The sequence below is a fragment of the Entelurus aequoreus genome, linkage group LG14 (assembly GCF_033978785.1).
Source record: "Entelurus aequoreus isolate RoL-2023_Sb linkage group LG14, RoL_Eaeq_v1.1, whole genome shotgun sequence".
Classification (NCBI taxonomy): Eukaryota; Metazoa; Chordata; class Actinopteri; order Syngnathiformes; family Syngnathidae; genus Entelurus; species Entelurus aequoreus.
This window is the reverse complement of record NC_084744.1, coordinates 48,883,799-48,909,244: the sequence shown is the minus strand read 5'-3', so window position 1 is coordinate 48,909,244 and position 25,446 is coordinate 48,883,799. Positions and strand designations below refer to the sequence as shown.

Genomic DNA, 25,446 nt, shown 5'->3' with positions numbered 1-25,446 from the left:
TCCTCCTGCTGCTTCTAAAGCCCATCAATATATTCTATTTCTCACACTAATTCTCGTTTTTTTCCAGGCAAAAAGGGATGACATACTTTTAAGTAGAGACGAGATACCCTATAGTTGACTTTCATTTTCCACCAGCATGTTAATTCTCCCCATAAACCAGCAAAGGTAGACTGGAAGGCCAGAAGGGAGATTGATGGCAGATCTACAGACCTATTAAAAACAGATCCCAGCACTTGCACACACCCAGACACCTGATACAGATGTGGCAAGGGCTATAATTAAAGACTACCCACATGTGAATACACTGGAAATATGACTGATTTTTAGTGGGTGGGTGGCACTAGAGGGCCCATTAATCCAAGGGCAGAAGAATAGCAGAATAGCAGATCCATTCTGTGTGTCATTCTTAGTCATTTCGCAATATTGCCATATTTTTGCTGAAAGGATTTAGTAGAGAACATCGACGATAAAGTTTGCAACTTTTGGTCGCTAATAAAAAAAAGCCTTGCCTGTACCGGAAGTAGCGTGACGTCGCAGGTTGAAGGGCTCCTCACATTTCCCCATTGTTTACACCAGCAGTGAGAGCGATTCGGACCGAGAAAGCGACGATTACTCCATTAATTTGAGCGAGGATGAAAGATTCGTGGATGAGGAACGTGAGAGTGAAGGACCAGTGTGCAGTGTAGGACGTATCTTTTTTCGCTCTGACCGTAACTTAGGTACAAGGGTTCATTGGATTCCACACTTTCTCCTTTTTCTATTGTGGATCACGGATTTGTATTTTAAACCACCTCGGATACTATATCCTCTTGAAAATGAGAGTCGAGAACGCGAAATGGACATTCACAGTGACTTTTATCTCCACGACAATACATCGGCAAAGCTCTTTAGCTACGGAGCTAACGTGATAGCATCGGGCTTAAATGCAGATAGAAACAAAATAAATAAACCCCTGACTGGAAGGATAGACAGAAAATCAACAATACTATTAAACCATGGACATGTAACTACACGATTAATGCTTTCCAGCCAGGCGAAGCTTAACAATGCTGTTGCTAACGACGCCATTGAAGCTAACTTAGCAACGGGACCTCACAGAGCTATGCTAAAAACATTAGCGCTCCATCTACGCCAGCCAGCCCTCATCTACTCATCAACACCCGTGCTCACCTGCGTTCCAGCGATCGACGGAGCAACGAAGGACTTCACCCGATCATAGATGCGGTCGACGGCCCAGAGACGGAGGAAGTCAAGGTGAGGTCCGCGGCCAGCACGTCTGCTATCCATCTCAAAGTCCTCCCGGTTGTGTCGCTAATACACCGATCCCACCTACAGCTTTCTTCTTTGTAGTCTTCATTGTTCATTAAACAAATTGCAAAAGATTCACCAACACAGATGTCCAGAATACTGTGGAATTTTGCCATGAAAACCAAGCTTTTTGTATTGGATACAATGGTGTACCTATACTTCCGCTTCAACGATTGACGTCACGCGCATAAGTCATCATACATAGACGTTTTCAACCGGAAGTTTAGCGGGAAATTTAAAATTGCACTTTATAAGTTAACCCGGCCGTATTGGCATGTGTTGCAATGTTAAGATTTCATCATTGATATATAAACTATCAGACTGCGTGGTCGGTAGTAGTGGGTTTCAGTAGGCCTTTAAATTAAATTGAACTTATATGAACAATATCCAGTGTTGTGGTATTTCAATTAACTGGAATTCAGTGCGCTGTTGTAGTGAATCACACCTGAGCCATCATAAATTAATCAAACCTTGAATAAACACGTGAAAGTACACAATGTGATAAAGAACATTTTACATCAATCAATCTAGGGATCTAGATATCTGGTCAGGACACTCACTCTTTTGCCTTCACCTTCATTGTCCATTTGTTTTTGGTGACTTTTTATACTCTGGACCTAGACGTTGCGTCTGCGACATACATGGCGGACAATAACTGATACAGTGTGCTTCGCCAGTCCAAAAGCATTCGCCATTTTCCGTAGTCTTCCCTCGACGGCCAGGAAATACAAAGCACATGCAACCTTTTTTATCACATCCACGGGAGCCCGCATTCTCGTTGTCTCTCCTTCGACAAATGGACAAAGTTTTTCGGTAAGTAGAATCACAGCTGACCTGGACATTCGAAAGTTCTCTTGCCGTCTGAGAAGTGTTGTATCCCAAATAGCTGCAATCGCTTTCTCTTAAGGTATTCATGTATGATTTCTACAAGTGTCTGTACATGTAGAGGAGGGGGAAACGCGGCATGTCTGGATGACTCGCCTCCATCTTTCTAGTGTTTACCTCCGAGTGGAAACAGGTTGTTATCAAGCTTCTTTCTGACGTCACTTCCTCTCCGAACTCAGTTTGTAAACGGTCAATGAGTCCATACAAATCTAAGAGCCGGAGATTCAAGAAATACACGGCGCACTTACCCGTGTAAAAAAATATCCTAGTGGTTCTTAACCTTGTTGGAGGTACCGAACCCCACCAGTTTCATATGCGCATTCGCCGAACCCTTCTTTAGTGAAAAATAGAATGTTGTATTTTTTCAAATTCAAGACAAAGTTTTGTTTCTGGTAACACTTTAGTATGGGGAACATATTCTAAGTAACAAAGACTTAAAGGCCTACTGAAATGATTTTTTTTTTATTTAAACGGGAATAGCAGATCCATTCTATGTGTCATACTTGATCATTTCGCGATATTGCCATATTTTTGCTGAAAGGATTTAGTAGAGAAAATCGACGATAAAGTTCGCAACTTTTGCTCGCTGATAAAAAAAAGCCTTGCCTGTACCGGAAGTAGCGTGACGTCACAGGAGCTAGTATTCCTCACAATTCCCCATTGTTTACAATGGAGCGATAGAGATTCGGACCGAGAAAGTGATGATTACCCCATTAATTTGAGCGAGGATGAAAGATTCGTAGATGAGGAACGTTACAGTGAAGGACTTGAGAGGCAGTGATGGACGTATCTTTATTCGCTCTGACCGTAACTTAGGTACACGCTGGCTCATTGGATTCCACACTCTCCTTTTTTTATTGTGGATCACGGATTTGTATTTTAAACCACCTCGGATACTAGATCCTCTTGAAAATGAGAGTCGAGAACGCGAAATGGACATTCAGTGCCTTTTATCTCCACGACAATACATCGGCGAAATGCTTTAGCTACGAGCTAACGTGATAGCATCGTGCTTTAACTGCATATAGAAACAAAAAAATAAACCCCTGACTGGAAGGATGGATAGAAAATCAACAATACTATTAAACCGTGGACATGTAAATACACGGTCAATGCTTTCCAGGCTGGCGAAGGTTAACAATGCTGTGCTAACGACGCCATTGAAGCTAACTTAGCAACTTAGCAACGGGACCTAACAGAGCTATGCTAAAAACATTAGCTCTCCACCTACGCCAGCCAGCCCTCATCTACTCATCAACACCCGTGCTCACCTGCGTTCCAGGGATCGGCAGAAGGACGAAGGACTTCACCCAATGCGTTTGGCGGCCCGGAGACGTAGGAAGTCAAGGTGAGGTCGGCGGCTAGCGCGGCTAGCGTTCCAACAAAGTCCTCCTGGTTGTGTTGCTGTAGTCCGCTGCTAATACACCGATCCCACCTACAACTGTCTTCTTTGCAGCCTTCATTGTTCATTAAACAAATTGCAAAAGATGTCCAGAATACTGTGGAATTATGAAATGAAAACAGAGCTTTTTGTATAGGATTCTACGGGGTACCATAACTTCCGTTACTCTGACTTCGTTACGCGCACACGTCATCATACCGCGACGTTTCAGCCGGATATTTCCCGGGAAGTTTTAAATGTCACTTTATAAGTTAACCCGGCCGTATTGGCATGTGTTGCAATGTTAAGATTTCATCATTGATATATAAACTATCAGACTGCGTGGTCGCTAGTAGTGGCTTTCAGTAGGCCTTTAATTTAAAGTTATTTGGTTTGGGTTAGGGTTAGGGTTAGAGGGTTAGGACCAGGGTTAGAGAGTTAGGGTTATAATAAGGCCATGCTGAATAAGGCATTAATACGTACTTAATAATGACTAGTTAAGAGCCAATATGTTACTTATTTGCATGTTAATAAGCAACTAATTAATGGTGAATATGTTCCCCGTACTAAAGTGTTACCATGTTTTTTTACTGGTGCACAAAATGAACCGTGCATGAACATCACCTTGTTCAAAGAACAAAACCAACACAGTGCATAAACTCACAACAAATTACACCTGACTTCTGCTGTTGCCGTATCCGTAATACGCCGATAGGGAGAAGTTTTTATTTACATGAAGAGTCAGGTGTGTCTTGACCTCCGCCGAACCCCTGAGTCCGACTCACCAAACCCCTAGGGTTCGATCGAACCCAGGTTAAGAACCACTGCCTTAAACGATGGTTTAGTGTGGCTAAATAATTATTTGTTTAAGGGGTTATCCGGCTTAGTATAGACATAGCCTAAGGCTGCCTGCTCAGTAGCCTTGTGGTTAGAGTGTCCGCCCTGACACTGGAAGGTTGTGAGTTCAAACCCCGCCGAGTCATACCAAAGACTATATGCTTGGCACTCAGCATCAAGGGTTGGAATTGGGGGTTAAATCACCAAAATGATTCCCGAGCGCGGCCACCGCTGCTGCTCACTGCTCCCCTCACCTCCCAGGGGCTGGAACATGGGGATGGGTCAAATGCAGAGGATAATTTCACAACACCTACTGTGTGTGTGACTATAGTTGGGACTTTAACTTTAACTTTAAAAACAATAAATTGTTGCAGACACCCATAGTAAAGACCTGGAATACCGTCGTCGTGAACTGTGTTGCGAGGTTACCAGACTGATGGACGCAGGTGGCTGTATTGTTTTGTGGTTTTCTTTGGGAGTATAAATATTTGGGGTTTTGGTACTAGCCGCTGGACTAGATCTGGCCAATCTAAGTCTATGACCACGAACTGATGAAGCGGCGAAACGTCTTCCAAGACAAACCAAGCAGTCCAGTTGCGATCGATTGATTGCTCTGAGATGACAATGACCTGGATGAAGGAGGACCTTCATAGACACCGTTAAAGTGTGTCTTTAGTCGGACATCACGCTTCATGAATAAAACACGTGTCGGAAGTGGGATTACCTGTTAGCTATGTTAGAAATGTTAAAAAATAGATATTCATATCAATGGTGTTTAGTAAATAAAACAACATGTTGTGATTTAAAGTTAACAAGGTAGAAGCTCTACATCAAGGTTGTCCAAAGTCTTTGACTTGGGGGCCTTTGCATTATTAATAGCTCGTAGAAGGATTTTATTGGAGTGGAAATCACAGTTTGCTCCCAAGGCCTCCCTATGGCTTAAGGACCTCATGTTTTTCTTAGATTTAGAGAAAATTAAATATAAACTGAGGGGTACACCAAAACAATTTGACTTGACCTGGGGCTGTATGTTTAATTACATAGCTCAATTAAAGACACCAGAGGATATATGTGACACTCACTGTTGACAATGAACCTTTCCACTTACCTCAACTCTTTTTTTTGTTGTTGTTGTTTTTATTCAGTGACACTTCTCTGTATGTTTATGATTTTTTTTTTTTTTACTTTTTTTTTTTTAGTCGGTTCGTGTGATTCTCTATCTGCTTGTGGTGAAGAGGAAGGCAGTACATTTCTGCCCACTGTGACTGAAATGTAGGACGGGGGGAGTTATTCTTATTTTATTTTTATTTTTATTGTAATTTTTGTTTGTTTTTTGTAACTTTTATATATGTTTTTTTTAATTTTCATTTTTATATTTTTTTGGAGGCGGGGGGAACGAAAGAAAGGTGTCTGTTTTCTCAGTACCTGTAATATGATTTCCCTATCAAATAAATAAATAAATATTATTATGAAAATAAAAGACAGTCGGACATCACACCTCATGAATAAAACATGTGTCAGAAGTGGGATTACCTGTTAGCTATGTTAAAAATGGTAAAAATCAATATTCATATCAATGGTGTTTGGTAAACAAAACAACATGTTGTGATTTAAAGTTAACAAGGTAAAAGCTCTACATCCGGGTTGTCCAAAGTCTTTGACTTGAGGGCCGTATTGGGCTAAAAGAATTTGACCCGGGGCCGAAAGTCACATATGTATTTATGTATATGTGTACGTATATATGTATATATATATATATAGAGAGAGAGAGAGAGAGAGAGAGAGAGAGAGAGAGAGAGAGAGAGAGAGAGAGAGAGAGAGAATGTGAAAGTCCGACTCTTACCTCCTAAAGTTTTGTAATCAATCAGAAATATCAAGCAGATAAAATGTGCAACACATGGTTAGTGTAATTTTGTAAAATGAGAAGATGTATAAATATGTACATGTATAAATATGTACATATATATATATATATATATATATGTATATATATATATATATATATATATATATATATATATATATATATATATATATATATATATATATATATATATATATATATATATATATATATATACAGTATAGGCCAAAAGTTTGGGCACACCTTCTCATTCACTGCGTTTTCTTTATTTTCATGACTGTTTACATTGTAGATTGTCACTGAAGGGATCAAAACTATAAATGAACACCTGTGGAGTTATGTACTTAACAAAAAAAATAACTGAAAACATGTTTTATATTCTAGTTTCTTCAAAATAGCCACCCTTTGCTCTGATTTCTGCTTTGCACACTCTTGGCATTCTCTCAGTTGTGTTGTGAATGAGAAGGTGTGTCCACACATTTGGCCTGTACTATATGTATACTGTATATATATACACTACCGTTCAAAAGTTTGGGGTCACATTGAAATGTCCTTATTTTTGAAGGAAAAGATTGATTGATTGATTGATTGATTGATTGATTGATTGATTGATTGATTGATTGATTGATTGATTGATTGAGACTTTTATTAGTAGGTTGCACAGTGAAGTACATATTCCGTACAATTGACCACTAAATGGTAACACCCGAATAAGTTTTTCAACTTGTTTAAGTCGGGGTCCACTTAAATTGATTCATGATACAGATATATACTATCATATACCTGTATACTATCATCATAATACAGTCATCACACAAGATAATCACAATGAATTATTTACATTATTTGTTTGCTCATTGGCTCAGAAGGCTAATTCATGATTAGAAAACCCTTGTGCAATCATGTTCACACATCTGAAAACAGTTTAGCTCGTTACAGGAGCTACAAAACTGACCTTCCTTTGAGCAGATTGAGTTTCTGGAGCATCACATTTGTGGGGTCAATTAAACGCTCAAAATGGCCAGAAAAAGAGAACTTTCATCTGAAACTCGACAGTCTATTCTTGTTCTTAGAAATGAAGGCTATTCCACAAAATTGTTTGGGTGACCCCAAACTTTTGAACGGTAGTGTATATATATATATATATATATATATATATATATAAATGTGTGTGTATGTATGTAAATATATATGTGTGTATGTATGTAAATATACATATACAGTATATATATGTATATTTACATATATATATACACATACTTTTAATATCATATCCATTTTATATCCATTTTATATATGTGTATATATATATATATATATATATATATATATATATATATATATATATATATATATATATATATATATATATATATATATATATATATATATATATACATATATATATATATATATATATATATATATATATATATATATATATATATATATATATCAATCAATCAATCAATGTTTATTTATATAGCCCTAAATCACAAAAGTCTCAAAGGGCTGCACAAGCCACAACGACATGCTCGGCACAGAGCCCACACAAGGGACGTCGATGTGAATGACTATGAGAAACCTTGGAGGGGACCGCATATGTGGGTAACCCCCCCTCTAAGTACAGTCCCTAGTGGATCCACATAACAGTGAGAGTCCAGTCCATAGTGGGGCCAGCAGGAGACCATCTTGAGCGGAGACAGGTCAGTAGCGCAGAGACGTCCCCAACCGATGCACAGGCGAGCGGTCCACCCCGGGTCCCAACTCTGGACTTACATATATATACATATATATATATATATATATATATATATATATATATATATATATATATATATATATATATATATATATATATATATATATATATATATATATATATATATATATACAAATATCATAAATGTTGATTTATAATAAATATATCCATGAATGCTAAATAATAAGGTTGCTTGTATCTAATCAAGAATGTCTAAGATGACATACACCCCCCTATGAAAACTGCAAAATGGTTTGTTCCAACTGGATAGCAGCAACCCCAGCATGGAACACTTCACTCAACACAGACGTCATTACGTCATCAAAGCTCACTTTTTAAACATTCACTCAAGGCATCAGCATTTTGATACAAGGGTCAAGAAGAAAAAGGTAAAAATACACTAAATCAACCTGTGGCAGCATAGGAGAAAATGATATGTAAGTTTCACTTTTGCATCTCAGTGCACATAACTGTGGTGCGTTCAAGGACACTCAAGGTTTTAAAAAAAGGGGCCCGGAATTTGGACGGGATACTAAAATTTGGAGGCTTGTGAACCTTGCAGGTACCCATAGTAAATTAAATTAAAGTAAAGACCTGGAATACGACTTAAACTGTGTTGCTAGGTTACTAGACTGATAGATGCAAATACTGTATAGTGCACAGTATACTATTAAAATGTTGTTCATAAAAGACCCTCATAACCAAATATCTTCACTACAGTGCAATCTTCCGGGAGTGTGCCTGACGTGAAATAGAACTAAGTGACTACAAGATCATTGAAAAAATACATATTTGCAGCATGAAAAAAAAGACCCTATTTTGTAGGACTTTGGAGAGTGTGGGGTTTGTTGATCTAGGTCAGGGCTCTTGAGTTCTTCCGCATCAAATTCATCCAAGCATGCCTTTATGGACCTTGCGTTGTGCACTGGGGCATTGTCATGCTGGAACAGAGGTTTTTTTCCCAAACAGTTCCTACAAAGTTAGCATCGAGGCCAAAACAAATCATTTGCAGCACAATGCAGGCGTTCTTTTTCTCTGCACATATCTTTGTTAGTAAAGCCTATTTAGAAAAAAACAAAACGTAATTTGTCGTAGTGCTTGGCGAGCTGCCAGTCGGTTTTGGACAATCTGAGGCATTTTGCGAAAATGAAAGTGCTCGAATATTTATGAGAATGTTATAAATAGCAACCAGTGGCCTTGGGTATGAGTGACACACTTATTAGACACAAACATAGTAGATCCAGCTGGTAGAAGTGGGAATCTTTGGTCACCTCACCATTTTTGGAGTGACGATTCGATTCACAATTCAACAAGATTCTTTATTCAAACCAATTCTTGCAATGTATTATTTCCGAGGCTACAAAATTACGGCCCACGGGCCGCTCGTCGGTGAGTTCAGTTTGGATAAGGAATCAGTTAATTTTAAGTATCTGACAATATGATTGCTGAAAATGTGCCACCATTTTGTAGACAACGTCGGTAATTCAGGTTAATGACCACAAATTGCACTTTGAAGTGTTTACAGAACAGCATTATTGTATATGACTGAATCCAAACAACCTTTACCACTCATGGCGCCAATAAACTAGCACAAAAAGTCAAAACACATGGTCACACAACCTGCTCACTGAACTGTGTGGACGGTATTAAAAAAAATGTCCAAGCACAGCACATCATTCAAAATGACGGCCATTTAAATCCCCTGAAATGCATGACAAGAAAAATACAAAACACTCTCTCCACACTTATCGATGTTTGTATAACTTTAAAGAGATCGTCACGGAAGTAAACAAGGTAGGAGTCGAACTTTCACATACTTTTAATATCATATACATTTTATATCCATTTTATATATGTGTATATATATATATATATATATATATATATATATATATATATATATATATATATATATATATATATATATATATATATATATATATATATATATATATACTACCGTTCAAAAGTTTGGGGTCACCCAAACAATTTTGTGGAATAGCCTTCATTTCTAAGAACAAGAATAGACTGTCGAGTTTCAGATGAAAGTTCTCTTTTTCTGGCCATTTTGAGCGTTTAATTGACCCCACAAATGTGATGCTCCAGAAACTCAATCTGCTCAAAGGAAGGTCAGTTTTGTAGCTTCTGTAATGAGCTAAACTGTTTTCAGATGTGTGAACATGATTTCACAAGGGTTTTCTAATCATCAATTAGCCTTCTGAGCCAATGAGCAAACACATTGTACCATTAGAACACTGGAGTGATAGTTGCTGGAAATGGGCCTCTATACACCTATGTAGATATTGCACCAAAAACCAGACATTTGCAGCTAGAATAGTCATTTACCACATTAGCAATGTATAGAGTGTATTTCTTTAAAGTTAAAACTAGTTTAAAGTTATCTTCATTGAAAAGTACAGTGCTTTTCCTTCAAAAATAAGGACATTTCAATGTAACCCCAAACTTTTGAACGGCAGTGTGTATATATATATATATATATATATATATATATATATATATATATATATATATATATATATATATATATATATATATATATATATATATATATATATATATATATATATATACAGTACAGGCCAAAAGTTTGGACACACCTTTTCATTCACAACAAAACCCCATCGATAAAGCAAAAAATTCCACTAATTAACCCTTATAAGGCACACCTGTGAAGTGAAAATCATTTCAGGTGACTACCTCTTGAAGCTCATCGAGAGAATGCCAAGAGTGTGCAAAGCAGTAATCAGAGCAAAGGGTGGCTATTTTGAAGAAACTAGAATATAAAACATGTTTTCAGTTATTTCACATGTTTTTGTTAAGTACATAACTCCACATGTGCTCATTCGTAGTTTTGATGTAATTTTTTTTTTTTTTTTTGCATACATATATATACATATTTGCATACATATTTATACATATACATATACATATACAGTGTCAATTTTTATGAAAGGAATAAAAATAAATGATGAAATGATGATGATATAGTTACTTTATAAGCAATCGACTTTTGCCCCCAGCCAAATTATTTTAGCCCAATTTGGCCCCCAAGTCAAAAAGTTTGGACACCCCTGTAATATTTGGTACAATAAATATGATAAAACCATTTCAAAACGGGTTAGAGGCTACAAAACCTCTTTTTGGTCACATACATATATACGTGCAGCATGTAAGCATGGAGATGTGCCTTTATAAAAAATGTACTTTAAAATGAAAGCTTTAATTTATTTATTTATTTGGTAACACTTTAGTATGGGGAACACATATTCATCATTAATTAGTTGCTTATTAACATGCAAATTAGTAACATATTGGCTCTTAATTAGTCATTATTAAGTACTTATTAATGCCTTATTCTGCATGGCCTTACTATACAACCAGTAAGCCATTAACTAATAGTCTTCCCTCAATAACCTCAGAATTATTGCTGATTAGTAACCCTAACCCTAACCCTTATATCAGGGGTGTCCAAACTTTTTCCACTGAGGGCCGCACACGGAAAAATTAAAACATGCGGGGGCCTTTTTGATATTTTTCATTTTCAAACCATAACAAAATATACAGATTTTTTTTTTTTAACATTTAACAACCCGTAAAGGGTCTCAGTCATTAAAATGTTAAAAACAAGTCAAATTATTATTGCCTATTATTATACATGCCTTTTCTGTCAAAGACAACTTTGTTTTTTTATAGTAAAACTGAAATATGCAGTATTGCCCCCACCGCCCAAAACATTCAGAAAGCAATGTTTGATGTGAAGTAATTGGAGCCCTGAAAAGATCAATAATGCATGACACCATTGATTTTATTTTCATATTATTATTTTTGATTAATCACAGTGAAAAGATAAATAAAATCCCTCTAAATATCTTTGGGATCCCAAAAGGTACCCCGCTCATAAAGTGATAATTTTGTATTATTATTTGTTTTACTTTCAACACTTAAGTTACGAGATCAACTTCAGATATATCTGTCGATTTTACGTTTGAACTATTATTTTGTTTGTTTTATGCTCTTTTGTCAAAGAAAACTTGGATGTTTTTATATGGCAACCACACATAAAACCACACATAAAACATTTTAATGTGAAATATTTGAAGTAAATGGAGCCTTGAATAGGTCAATAATTCATTATAACATTGATTTTTTGTCTTTTTTTTTTTTTTTGAGCAATGACAAAAAAAAGGAAAATAAAGATAGACAGAGAAAAAAAAACGCCCGCATGGCAGATTTGTGTCAACATTGCAACTTTTTCTAGTTAGATTTCACCTCATTCCACTTTTTTAATGTTTTTTTGATTTTTGCAATGACATTTCCAGAATGTGTGGCGGGCCGCTAAACAATTATCTGCGGGCCGCAGATGGCCCCCGTGCCGCACTTTGGACACCCCTGCCTTATATGTTCCCCTAGTGTCCAAATAACTCTGTTACTTTAATAAGCAACTAATTAATGGTGAATATGTTCCCCATACTAAAGTGTTACCATTTTTTGTATTGATTTTTGAAAATTATGACTCGATTTACAATCGAAAAAATAAGAATCGCAATTCTGATGTGAGCCCTACTAGCTGGGATTTCTTCACAATAAGTGAATTAAACTTCAAAGGAAAATGTTCTGTTCTTTGTCTCCTCCACAGAAGTCTTTGTTTGTGGTGATAAATTAAGAGAGAAGCCATGGGACCCGGAATGTGGTGCTTGTTTACTCTCTTTGGTCTGTCCCTCTGGAGCAACAGCATAGCCTTCACCAACAACCCTATCCTCTCCCGGACCCGAAGAGCTCCAGATGCAAGCGGAGAAAACTCCAGGTGCTCCTACACCTTCCTGGTCCCTGAGCAGAAGATCACAGGCCCCATCTGCGCAGCCCGGGGGCCCGTCCCCGACAAAGACCGAGTGACCCGCCTCGACGTGGCGGCGGTGCTCGACCTTCTGTCCAAGCAGAGGCGGGAGATGGAGACTCTGAAGCTGGTCGTGGACGTGGACGGAAACCTGGTGAACGAGATGAAGCTGCTGAGGAAGGAGAGCAGGAACATGAACTCCAGGGTGACGCAGCTCTACATGCAGCTGCTGCACGAAATCATCAGGAAGAGGGATAACTCATTGGAGCTGGCTCAGTTGGAGACACGCATCCTTAATGCCACCGCTGAGTCACTGCGCCTGTCCTCTCGCTACAAGGACCTGGAGGCCAAATATGCTGCTCTCTCGGCGATAGTCAATAACCAGTCTGTGGTCATAGGAGCTCTGGAAGAAAGTTGTATGAAAATGCACGATCGCAGACAGGAGCCGCCGCCACTGGGCCCTCCGATGGTGCATGTGGTGCCTGAAAATATTCCCGTTAACGTGCCACGCTTCACCAATGAGATCCGGGGTGACAACAGTGGAGGGTATGCCCGTGAAAGGGGCTCTCGCTCTGGACCGTCACCGACAAGTAGCACACTGGAAGTCCAGAAACCTCCTCAGTCAAACTTCAGTGCCGAAGGTGAGTAAGTACACATGTCAATACAGTGGAACCTCGATTTACGAACTTAACTGGTTCTTAGAAAAGTTTGTAGAAAATCCAAAACCAGTGACGTGGGCACGTCGTGTAAAAGGTAAATATAAACAGAATACAATGATTTGCAAATCCTTTTCAACCTATATTCAATTGAATAGACTTCAAAGACAAGATATTTGACGTTTGAACTGGAACACTTTGTTATTTTTTGCAAATATTTGGACAGGCTAATTGGGAAACAGGTGGGTGCCTTGGTTGGGTATAAACGCAGCTTCCATGAAATGCTCAGTCATTCACAAACAAGGATGGGGCGAGGGTCACCACTTTGTGAACAAATGCGTGAGCAAATTGTCCAACAGTTTAAGAACAACATTTGTCAACCAGCTATTGCAAGGAATTTAGGGATATCACCATCTACGGTCCGTAATATCATCAGAAGGTTCAGAGAATCTGGAGAAATCACTGCACGTAAGCAGCAAGTCTGAAAACCAACATTGAATGTCCGTGACCTTCAATCTCTCATCAAAAAAGCGACATCAGTGTGTAAAGGATATCACCACATGGGCTCAGGAACACTTCAGAAAACCACAGTCAGTAACTACAGTCGGTCGCTACATCTATAAGTGCAAGTTAAAACTCTACTATGCAAAGCGAAAGCCATTTATCAACAACACCCAGCTGGGCTCGAGCTCATCTAAAATCTGACAATCTGATTGTTTTAAATGTGCCGCCACCTTGTGGATAATGAGAATAAATCAGGTCAATGATCATGACTTGTGGATTGACGTGAAACATAGTACAGCATTTACTTAGATGACCCAATCCAAACAACCTTCTTTTTGGCGCAAAAAAAATGCAACCAACACAAAAAGTGAACACACATGTTCACACAGAACAACCGGCTCCCTGAACTTTGTGGATATTATAAAAAAATAAACGTCTATGCACCATAAACAATTGAAACTTACACCCTTTACGGAAGGTAACGAGGTAGGAGGTAGGAGTTCAACTTTCCCATACTCTAAATAGCCAATTATATTAATTATTAATTATATATACATTATATTAATATAACATGTACACACCCAGTATTTATGTATCTTCTAGTTTTACAAAATGTTACGAGTATGGGGTGTCAGACCGCCCTATTATGGCAGTCCGTTCCCTGTATGATCTGTGCTAAAGTTTGGTCCATATTGCCGGCAGTAAGTCGGACTCGTTACCAGTGAGGGTTGGACTCCGCCAGGGCTGCCCTTAGTCAATGGTTCTGTTCATAGCTTTTATGGACAGAATTTCTAGGTGCAATCAGAGCGTTGAGAGGATCCAGTTTGGTGGCTGCAGGACTAGTCTCTGCTTTCTGCAGATGATGTGGTCCTGCTGGCTTCATCTGGCTCTCACTGAAAAGTCTGTTTGCGTCCTGGGAGAACAATCCTCGCAGTAAGCTGCGAAAACCCTCCCGCCATGACACGATTGTGAAGCGACTGGGATGACAATCAGCACCTCCAAGTCAGAGTCCATGGTTCTCGCCCGTAAAAGTGTGGAGTGCCATCTCCGGGTTGGGGAAGATCTTCCCCCGAGTGGAGGAGTTCAAGTACCTCGGAGTCTTGTTCACGAATGAGGGAAGAGTGGATCGTGAGATCGACAGGCAGATCGGTGCAGCGTCTGCAGTGATGCAGACCCTTCATCGGTCCTTCGTGGTGAAGAAAGAGCTGAGCCTGAAGGCAAAGCTCTCAATTTAGTGGTCGATCTACGTCCTTATCCTCACCTATGGTCATTAGCTTTGGGCTGTGACTGAAAGGACAAGATGGCGAGTATAAGCAGCCGAAATGAGTTTCCTCCATCGGGTGGCGGGTCTAGGGTCAGAAGCTCTGTCACTCAGAGTAAAGCCGTTGCTCCTCCACATCGAGAGTAGCAAGATGAGGTGGTTCGGGCATCTTAGACTTAGACTTAGACTTCCTTTTATTGTCATTCAAATTTAAACTTTACAGTACAGATAAGAACAACATTTCGTTGCATTAGCTCGTTGTAGTGCAGGATAAAAGAGCAAGAAGGTGCTGATATGAATAAATAGATTACTGTACAGATAAATATATTGCCCTTTTGCATATGTATCGACGTTTATGGATGTATGTTATATTGTCTTTATATTCCAGAGAGTTAATCCGTTTGTGGGGGGAATTGAGGGGATTATTATGATGCGTTCAAGAGTCTAATGGCCTCAGGGAAGAAGCTGATACAGAACCTGGAGGTTCTGCTACGGAGGCTGCGGAACCTCTTTCTAGAGTCCAGCAGTGAAAACAGTCCTTGGTGGTGGTGGGAGGAGGCTCTACAGATTTTCTGAGCCCTGGTCAGGCAGTGGCTTTTTGCGATTTCCCGGATAGGAGGAAGAGGAGTCCTGATTATCTTTTCCGCCGTCCTCACCACTCTCTGCAGAGACTTCCTGTCTGAGGCACTGCAGGCTCCAGTCCAGACAGAGATGCAGATGGTCAGTAGGCTCTCTATAGTGCCTCTGTAGATTGTGGTGAGAATGGGGGGAGGGAGCTGTGCTCTTTTCATCCGACGCAAAAAGTGCATGCGCTGCTGAGCTCTTTTTACAAGAGTGTAGGGACCAGGTCATATTGTCAGTTATCTGCACCCCCAGGAACTTGGTGCTGCTTACGATCTCCACGGCTGTGCCGTTGATGAAGAGTGGAGTGTGGCTGGACTGGTGCCTCTTGAATTCGACGATGATTTTCTTGGTCTTGTCGACATTCAGGACCAGGTTGTTGGTTCTGCACCAGTCAACCAGATGTTTCACCTCCTCCCTGTAGTCCAAGTCGTTTTTGTCACGGATGAGGCCCACTACTGTCATGTCGTCCGCATACTTCACAATGTGGTTAGTAGTTACTAGTTACTAATCTGGTCAGGATGCCCCTCGAAAACCTCCGTGCTGAGGTTTTTAGGGCACATCAGATTGGTAGGAGACAATGGGGAAGACCCAGGACACGTTAAGGGGGACTATGTCTCCCAGCTGGCCTGTGAACGCCTCGGGATCCCCCAGGAGAAGCTGGACGAAGTGGCTGGGGCGAGGGAAGTCTGGGCTTCTCAGCTTAGGCTGCCCCCGCGACCCGACCTTGGATAAGTGGAAGAAGATAGATGGATGGATGAATAGAGTTTCTTTCATTAAAAATTACAGCTCATTTTGCAAACTCATTTCCGGGCTCGTGGGCGGATTAGACCTGATGCGGGATGAATCAGGTGGGCTGTATGTTTGACACCCCTGATCCGTACATTTCTATGGATTTATTCATCCATTTGGAGAGCATCCATCAATTTGCAGGTCAACCATAACAAAATTATTCACACTAACTATGAGTGCAGCTGCAGGTGGTCCCATGGCCCCGTTTTCAAAGGTTAGAATCTGCAAATTCAGCTGCAGCGCGACCCCTTTGCTCAACAGAAAGAGCAAACACCAGTATGGAAATAAAAATGCTGTAATGTCTGAAACGAGGCTGGGGACTTAAAGCAAAGCAAAGAAAAACCCCACAAGCCCGATTTTGCTCATCAACAGAAATTCCTCGCACATTTCGCTCACCCTCACCCAAGAATAATAACGTGTGTTGGGTTTCAGCTCTACATGGAAATGATCCGCGACCAGACTGTTCCATTGCATTGCAGACATGGACCAAGCCCAGACTGGCATGATTGGTTCAAAACCACAAAGTGTCTCAGGTCTACCAAATCCAGTGATTAATACTTCATAAAATACTCCATAAAACGAGTAGACAGTATCTTTTTGTTGCAATTATATCATTAGCTGGGTAGGGGTTACTTTCATGTTGACTGCAACACAAGTGATTGTAATTAGCAGGTTTCAGGAAATATCTTGATGAAAAGCAGACATCTACAGGATTTTAGACAGGAATGAGGGCTACTAAATAATTAAAACATGACCTAATTAGCCTCTATTTCCTGTGCTGCACAAACCTCGATAAATGTGTTTGCTATTACTCCATCATCTTGTGGGTGTTTGTTTTTTCCCAAGTACCAGATGTATACTAAAGGCAATGTTTTTGCATCAACAGTCATGAAAAGTGTCCCGTAGAGCAAAAAAAACTTTCTCCAGGGGTGCTGCTGGATAGTTAGTTAAAACATTGGAGGGCATTTTTCTGAATTATCCTATATCATCTTCAATAGATATGGACAATTCAAAGAAAATCCAAAACAATATATGAATGCAGCAGACCCACATATTATTATTATCATTAGACGACTTAAACTCGCTTGAAATCTTGTCTGTCTTGTTCATGTTTCTTCAACTGATTAGTATCGTATTTCAGTTTTTGTATACTATGCACAGGATAATATGTACTAGTCATTAGTCATTTGGAGGTCCAAGGGCAAAACCTAGTCATTGGGGCCCTGCTCATGACAAAAACAACATGAGGCCCTTTTCCCATCTAAGGTTCTTTAGGTTCCTGGAACCTCGAGCTCCTGGAACTGTAGGTTCCTGTAGAAGTGTGGGGTTTGTGTATCTAACGCATTTCACAGTTAAGGGAAGTTTATACAAATCAGGCTGATCACGTATGGAGGAGTGGTTTAGTATATTTCCACACTCATACCATGTAATTGGTTATGATCATGGTTTAATTTATTTCGAAACATGTAAACAGATACAATTTGATACATCATCTAATAATTACATGTGTTCTTTTCTCTTTACACATTTTCGAAAAAGAGTAGGGAGAAGCAAAGCCTAGTTACACCTACCCCTTTTCAAAGTCATAGCAATTACTAACATATTCATTCACTTCCTGTTCTGATCTTGTAATTGTATTAACATTTAGAATTTCCCTGGGGGATTCGGGGACACTTGGCCTGGCGACCCACCACCAAGTCCTCCCTCTGCCCTCCCGTGACTTTGAACTTGTTCTGGCGTTTTTTCCTTTTGGACATCTGGAATCTGTCCCAAAAGGGGGATACTGTGACAATCTGTCACTTCACGTCTGGTTGTATTTCCTTGTTTGTTGTTTATTTCCTGTCAGCGCTCTTATTTTTGTTGCATTTCCTGCATGTCTCCCATCGCTCGTTTCCCTCACCTGTGCCTGATTGGCAGCCCGGCACACCTGGCCAATCAGGCTGCTATTTATACCTGCCTCGCCTGTTCCTCAGGGCTCGAGGATTGATTATGTTTGAGAACCTTTGTATGCATGACTGCTTCCCCTCTGTTTAAGTATATGAAAATCCTCTTACCTGCACATCGATCTCCTGTTTTCTGCATCTTGGGGTCACAACCGCCGCAGCCATGCGGGTTCCCGACAAAGCCAGTCATGAGTCACATATGAGATTAATAATATAGAATTTTCGACAATGTTCAAGATGCTTATCAAGATTATTCTTCCTTGTACTTTGTAAACACTTGTAGTTTGAAAAGCCTCTTAAATTGGATCATATTAGTACATTGTTTGACATTTCTGCATAATCCGTTCCATCATTGAATTCCACAAACGGATATGCTAAAGGTCTTCAGTGTTGTACGTGAATACTAATGTTTTGCGTTAGATTTACCTCTGAAGATATATTTCTCCTCTTTTGTTGAGAAGAATCGTTGTACATTCTTGGGTAGCACGTTATAGTTTGCTTTGCACATCTTTTTAGCTGTTTACGAATGCACCAAATTATTGAGTTTCAGTCTAGAGTGCATGTGTCAAACTCAACATCCTTTTTTATGGCCCGTCAACACCTGGAAATAATATGCATCCATAAAGTAATTACTAAATGTATTCTTTCTTTCCATTTTGACAGAAAAATACATTTATTGCATGCAATTGCATATATTTTGATTCAATAATATCTAATAATGTAACAAACACTATATTATTATACATTAAACATGTTTTTTCTTGAAATAAAACATATTTAAATATCTGCTTGATTTATGTATGAATCTGTAATAATAATGTTGGTAATATTAAACATGTAATATTAGTTACATTTGTATGAATTTAGGTTGGAAAGTATTTTTCTCTTATAATAATGAACCATTAGTTTCATGTTTCTTAATAATGTAACAAACACTATATTATTATACATTAAACATGTTTTTTCTTGAAATAAAACATATTTAAATATCTGCTTGATTTATGTATGAATCTGTAATAATAATGTTGGTAATGTTAAAAATGTTAAAAATGTAATGTTAGTTACATTTGTATGAATTTAGGTTGGAAAGTAGTTTTCTCTGATAATAATGAACCATTAGTTTCATGTTTCCTAATCCCCTTACGATGAAGAAGATGTTTCCTAATAATGTAACAAATACATTATCATACATTAAACTTTGTTTGTAAAATTTAAAATACATATCTGATTGACTTATTATTTCAAAGCAAGCTATTCATTAAATTATATATTGTAAAAATGGTAATAGATTTTACGGTAAAAAAAAAAAAAAAAGGTTTCTCAGTGGCCAGAATTTTATCATAAAAAAATACAGTGGTACCATTTGTTTATATTTAAAATAATACACCACCATAGAGTTCATGATTAACACTGGCTGCTCTGTCGCCAGAATTTTACCGTACAAAAACATGGTAGCATTTTTCCATTTACAGTAATATCCTGTAAAAAAAAAATTATCGAATCCACGGTAAGATTCTGCCGACTCAGCTGCCAGTCTACAGATTTTTTTTTTTACAGAGTACGTAAAAATATATATAATGTTGTGCAATAATATTACTCTCCGTTACAAGCGGCCCTCTATGGGCAGCCATAACTGCGATGTGGCCCTCGATGAAAATGAGTTTGACACCCCTGGTCTAGAGCAGTGGTTCTTAACCTTGTTGGAGGTACCGAACCCCACCAGTTTCATATGCGCATTCACCGAACCCTTCTTTAGTGAAAAAAAAAATGTTGTTTTTTTTCAAATTCAAGACAAAGTTATATGTTTTTGGTAACACTTTAGTATGGGGAACATATTCTAAGTAACAAAGACTTAATTTAGAGTTCTTTGGTTAGGGTTAGGGTTAGAGCGTTAGTGCCAGGGTTAGGGTTATAATAAGGCCATGCCGAATAAGGCATTAATAAGTACTTAATGACTAGTTAAGAGCCAATGTGTTACTAATTTGCATGTTAATAAGCAACTATATAATGGTGAATATGTTCCCCATACTAAAGTGTTACCTTTTATTACTGGTGCATGGAATGAACCGTGCATGAACATCACCTTGTTCAAAGAACAAAACCAACACGGTGCATAAACTCACAACAAATTACACACCTGCAAATCAGTCTGACTTCTGAGAAGTTTTTATTTACATGATGAGTCGGGTGTGTCTTGACCTCCGCCGAACCCCTGAGCCCGACTCACCGAACCCCTAGGGTTCGATCGAACCCAGGTTAAGAACCACTGGTCTAGAGCATTCAATCGATCGCAACTGGACTGTTTGGTTTGTCTTAAAAGACGTTTCGCCTCCCATCTGAGTAGACGTCATCAGTCCGTGCTCATAGACTTAGATTGGTCAGCTCTAAGTCTGATCTAAGAATGAATGCCCTGAGATGACAATGACCTGGATGAATGAGAACATTCACAGACATTGAGTTTCAGTATTTTGGAGTCAATTGATAACTTTTGATAATTTTGTAACACGGTTTGTGAAGGAAGTGTACTTTTGTAAGTATTTCCCCATATTTTTACACAATAACTCAGATATGGTAACACCAGTGAGCAAGAGAGAGTGTAAATATTCCTTATGGTTTATATTTCTTATATGCAATTTCCAGTTCATTTTACTATCTATCATTACATACAAAAATTTGATTTATTTGACCCTTTCAATGTTTACTCCATCCATTTATATTGGTGTTTGACTTTCTCTTCTATTGTTACCGAAGCATTATTTTCGTCTTACTGAGATTCAAAGATAGTCTGTTTAATTTGTTAATTTCTTCTGTTGTTATTTATATAGACTTCTGTGAGTTTTCTCCTACACAAAACTTTAAGTCCTTTGTAACTTTACAACATTTGTAAAGTTACAAAGGACAGACACTATTAGGTCAGAGTTATTTTACTAAAAAGTAAGTAAATGAAATACAAAGCATTAATAGACAATATGATTAAAAAAAACAAAGTGTACCAAATTCTTCATAAATTATCAGGCTTTTGTCGGCAGTGTCCAACAGTCAAAAAGTCGTCCTCTCAGGAAATAATGAATTCATGAGGGTCAGGCAATTCCTTATGGTTAATTTCAGCTGTAAATAACAATATATAAACACTGTATTTTCTGGACCATAGGGCGCACCGGATTTTAAGGCGCACTGCTGATGAACGGGTCATATTATGATTTTGTCTTAATTTATAACATTTCCTTGTGGTCCACATAACATGTAATGGTGGTTCTTTGGTCAAAATGTTGCATAGATTATGTTTTACAGATTATCTTCAAGTCGCTTTCTGATAATCTCTTCAGGATGCGCCGTTTTGTGGGCGGTCTTATTTACGTGGCTCACCTTCGACAGCATCTTCTCCCCGTCATCTTTGTTGTAGCGGTGTAGCGTGCAAGGACGGGAGTGGAAGAAGTGTCAAAAGATGGAGCTAACTGTTTTAATGACATTCAGACTTTACTTCAATCAATAATGGGTTATACTTGTATACTTCAATCAATAACAGAGCACCATCTTCTCACCCGTGGCTCACTGGTGCAACAACGCCGGAAATGTGTCCCGTGAAAAACCGTCCGACCGGAACTCTCTAAAAACTAAAGTTCCGTGGGTGAATAATGTAAACTCACTACACTGGTAGTTTTTAGCGCTTCCATAGCGAGATATAAGTAAGAACTTTACACTACTGTATATTAGAAATGGCAACAGCATAGGGTGAATGCCCAATAACAAAAATATAGTGAAAAAGAAGAAGCTTATCGACCACGGTGCTACACGGACTACAGTGGAGGATGTGCGCAAATTTTCAGGATTTATGCAGATCCCAAATACAGATCAGCAGGTACCAGAAGGTAAAAAAAAGTTGGTTTTGCATAATATTGTGAAACAAAACGGCAGATAATATGTCTGCTAATGGGTGCCATTTTGCGGTCATTATACACACACCATAGTAATACTTGTATCTCTGACTACCGAAGCCGTAATGGGCCGACAATCCTTCAAGCGGTGCGGCTTCAAAGTCATACTAAAACATTTTGACAAATTTTTGAGCGCCGTGTGTAACATTCTTTATTGTCAATGGAACATTTAAAGTTTTGGTTTTGTTTACTGGCATCGTATTGCAGTCCACACGTATCTCTTATGTGTGACTACCATCTACTGGTCACACTTATCATTACACCATGTACCAAATAAAACTGCTTCGAGGTCGGTTAGCACAACCAGAATTATTCCGTACATTAGACGCATCGGGTTATAAAGCGCACTGTCGATTTAAAAAAAAAAAATGAAAGGATTTTAATTGCGCCTTATAGTCCGAAAAGTACGGTAATAAATATCAGTGTTTATCGCAAGCTGACACTACGAACACAACAGCTTTGGTGTTAGCTTGTTAGCAATAAAACTAAAACTGGACTCACTGGTGACGGTGGCAGAGAAGAGGACTGTGGAAAAACTAGTGAGCATCCTGGATGATGCCAGTCACCCTCTGCATACCGTTGTCAGTAGCCAGAGGAGCCTGTTCAGTGCTAGACTGCTTCATCCCAAGTGCAGGACTAATAGACTAAAAAACTCCTTTGTCCCACACGCCATTAGACTGTACAACTCCTCTCTAGGAGGGGGGGGGGGGGGGGGTATTAGAATGACGGGGGATGCAAAACAATAACAGTGTAATACGTTTTCATAACATGGTCACTAATGCCTAGTTTCTCTTGTTATATTCTTATTTTACTGTTATATTTGTATTCTCATTGATTATTTTTGTTTTTATTCTATTGTAATATTTTTCTATTTTGTTTCTATTTATACACCCATTATTTACTTTTTTAAATTCGATCTCAATTCTGTACACTGCTGCTGGAATTTTAATTTTCCTGAGGGAACTCTCCTGAAGGAATCAATAAAGTACTATCTATCTATCTATCTATCTATAGCAGGGGTCACCAACCTTTTTGAAACCAAGAGCTACTTCTTGGGTACTGATTAATGTGAAGGGCTACCAGTTTGATACACACTTAAATAAATTGCCAGAAATAGCCAATTTGCTCAATTTACCTTTAACTCTATGTTATTATTAATAATTAATGATATTTACACTTAATTGAACGGTTTAAAAGAGGAGAAAACACGAAAAAAATGACAATTAAATTTTGAAACATAGTTTATCTTCAATTTCGACTCTTTCAAATTCAAAATTCAACCGAAAAAAAGAAGAGAAAAATTTTAAAAAAGAATTTATGGAACATCATTGGTAATTTTTCCTAATCAAGATTAATTTTAGAATTTTGATGACATGTTTTAAATAGGTTAAAATCCAATCTACACTTTGTTAAAATATATAAAAAATTGGACCAAGCTATATTTCTAACAAAGACAAATCATTATTTCTTCTAGATTTTCCAGAACAAACATTTTAAAATAAATTCAAAAGACTTTGAAATAAGATTTAAATTTGATTCTACAGATTTTCTAGATTTGCCAGAATAATTTTTTTGAATTTTAATCATAATACGTTTGAAGAAATATTTCACAAATATTCTTCGTTGAAAAAACAGAAGCTAAAATTAAGAATTAAATTAAAATGTATATATTATTCTTTACAATAAAAAAATTACTTGAACATTGATTTAAATTGTCAGGAAAGAAAAGGAAGGAATTTAAAAGGTAAAAAGGTATATGTGTTTAAAAATCCTAAAATCATTTTTAAGGTTGTATTTTTTCTCTAAAATTGTCTTTCTGAAAGTTATAAGAAGCAAAGTAAAAAAAATAATGAATTTATTTAAACAAGTGATCGAAGACCAAGTCTTTAAAATATTTTCTTGGATTTTCAAATTCTATTTGAGTTTTGTCTCTCTTAGAATTAAAAATGTTGGGCAAAGCGAGACCAGCTTGCTAGTAAATAAATAAAATTTAAAAAATAGATGCAGCTCACTGGTAAGTGCTGCTATTTGAGCTATTTTTAGAACAGGCCTGCGGGCTACCTGGTGCCCGTGGGCACCACGTTGGTGACCCCTGATCTATAGCATTCTGTCCACTCGGGTTGAGACTAATAACTACACAACTGGAGTGTCACTGACTACTTTTACAACATGTAATAAAGTAAATTTAATTTAATTTATCTTTGTTCCACTCGTGTACTGACTCCTTTATTTCACATTTATCCAGCGAAGGTTCCGGGTAGTAAGCAGCCGAGTCGGGCTGAATACTTCTTACTCCTCTGTTAATGCGTTTAAAAGACTTTGTCCACTTCTCGTAGCTTCACATATCGAAATGAAGTTCATAAAAAAAATTGTAAAACTAAAATAAACTGCATACAGTTTAAAAACGGCAGCTGTGTAAAAACACTGCAAGGGAGTTCCATCGATGTCGATCATGTCCCACAAAAGTTGCAAGTTAAAAGTTCCTTTCGTTCTTCTTTTTCTCCATTGTCAAGTATTTTTTAATGTAAATACACAAAAAAATATGAAATAAACAAGTCGTCTAGCATTCTGTAACGGCGGTCCTGTGTTCGAAAAATATGTTTTATGACCGCTCCCAACTGTGTTCAGCTCGCCCCCAAAAAGGTTCTGGTAACCACCAAGCTGGCAGACCTAAAAAAAAAAAAAGTTCCTCAAGAACTAAATCCACCCAGGTATTTTTTGGTGAAAACACAGGGGAACTTAATTTTAATTCCTGTAAACCAGGGGTCACCAACGCGGTGCCCGCGGGCACCAGGTAGCCCGTAAGGACCAGATGAGTAGCCCGCTGGCCTGTTCTAAAAAT

At 38.3% G+C, this 25,446-nt stretch overlaps 1 protein-coding gene across 2 annotated transcripts in view; it reads left to right on the top strand.

Moving 5' to 3' along the window:
- The window catches only part of LOC133665421 (angiopoietin-related protein 1-like), a 49,001-nt gene that overhangs the window by 4,916 nt on the left and 18,639 nt on the right, over positions 1-25,446 (top strand). Inside the window, exons 1-2 of one of the 2 annotated variants that reach the window (XM_062070709.1) lie at positions 3,521-3,541; positions 12,695-13,533. In XM_062070709.1, the coding sequence (XP_061926693.1) occupies positions 12,732-13,533 (802 nt within the window). In that variant the 5' untranslated portion in view covers positions 3,521-3,541; positions 12,695-12,731. Of the gene's footprint in view, positions 1-3,520; positions 3,542-12,694; positions 13,534-25,446 lie in introns of those variants that run through there. The other variant, XM_062070708.1, reaches the window with a different exon arrangement.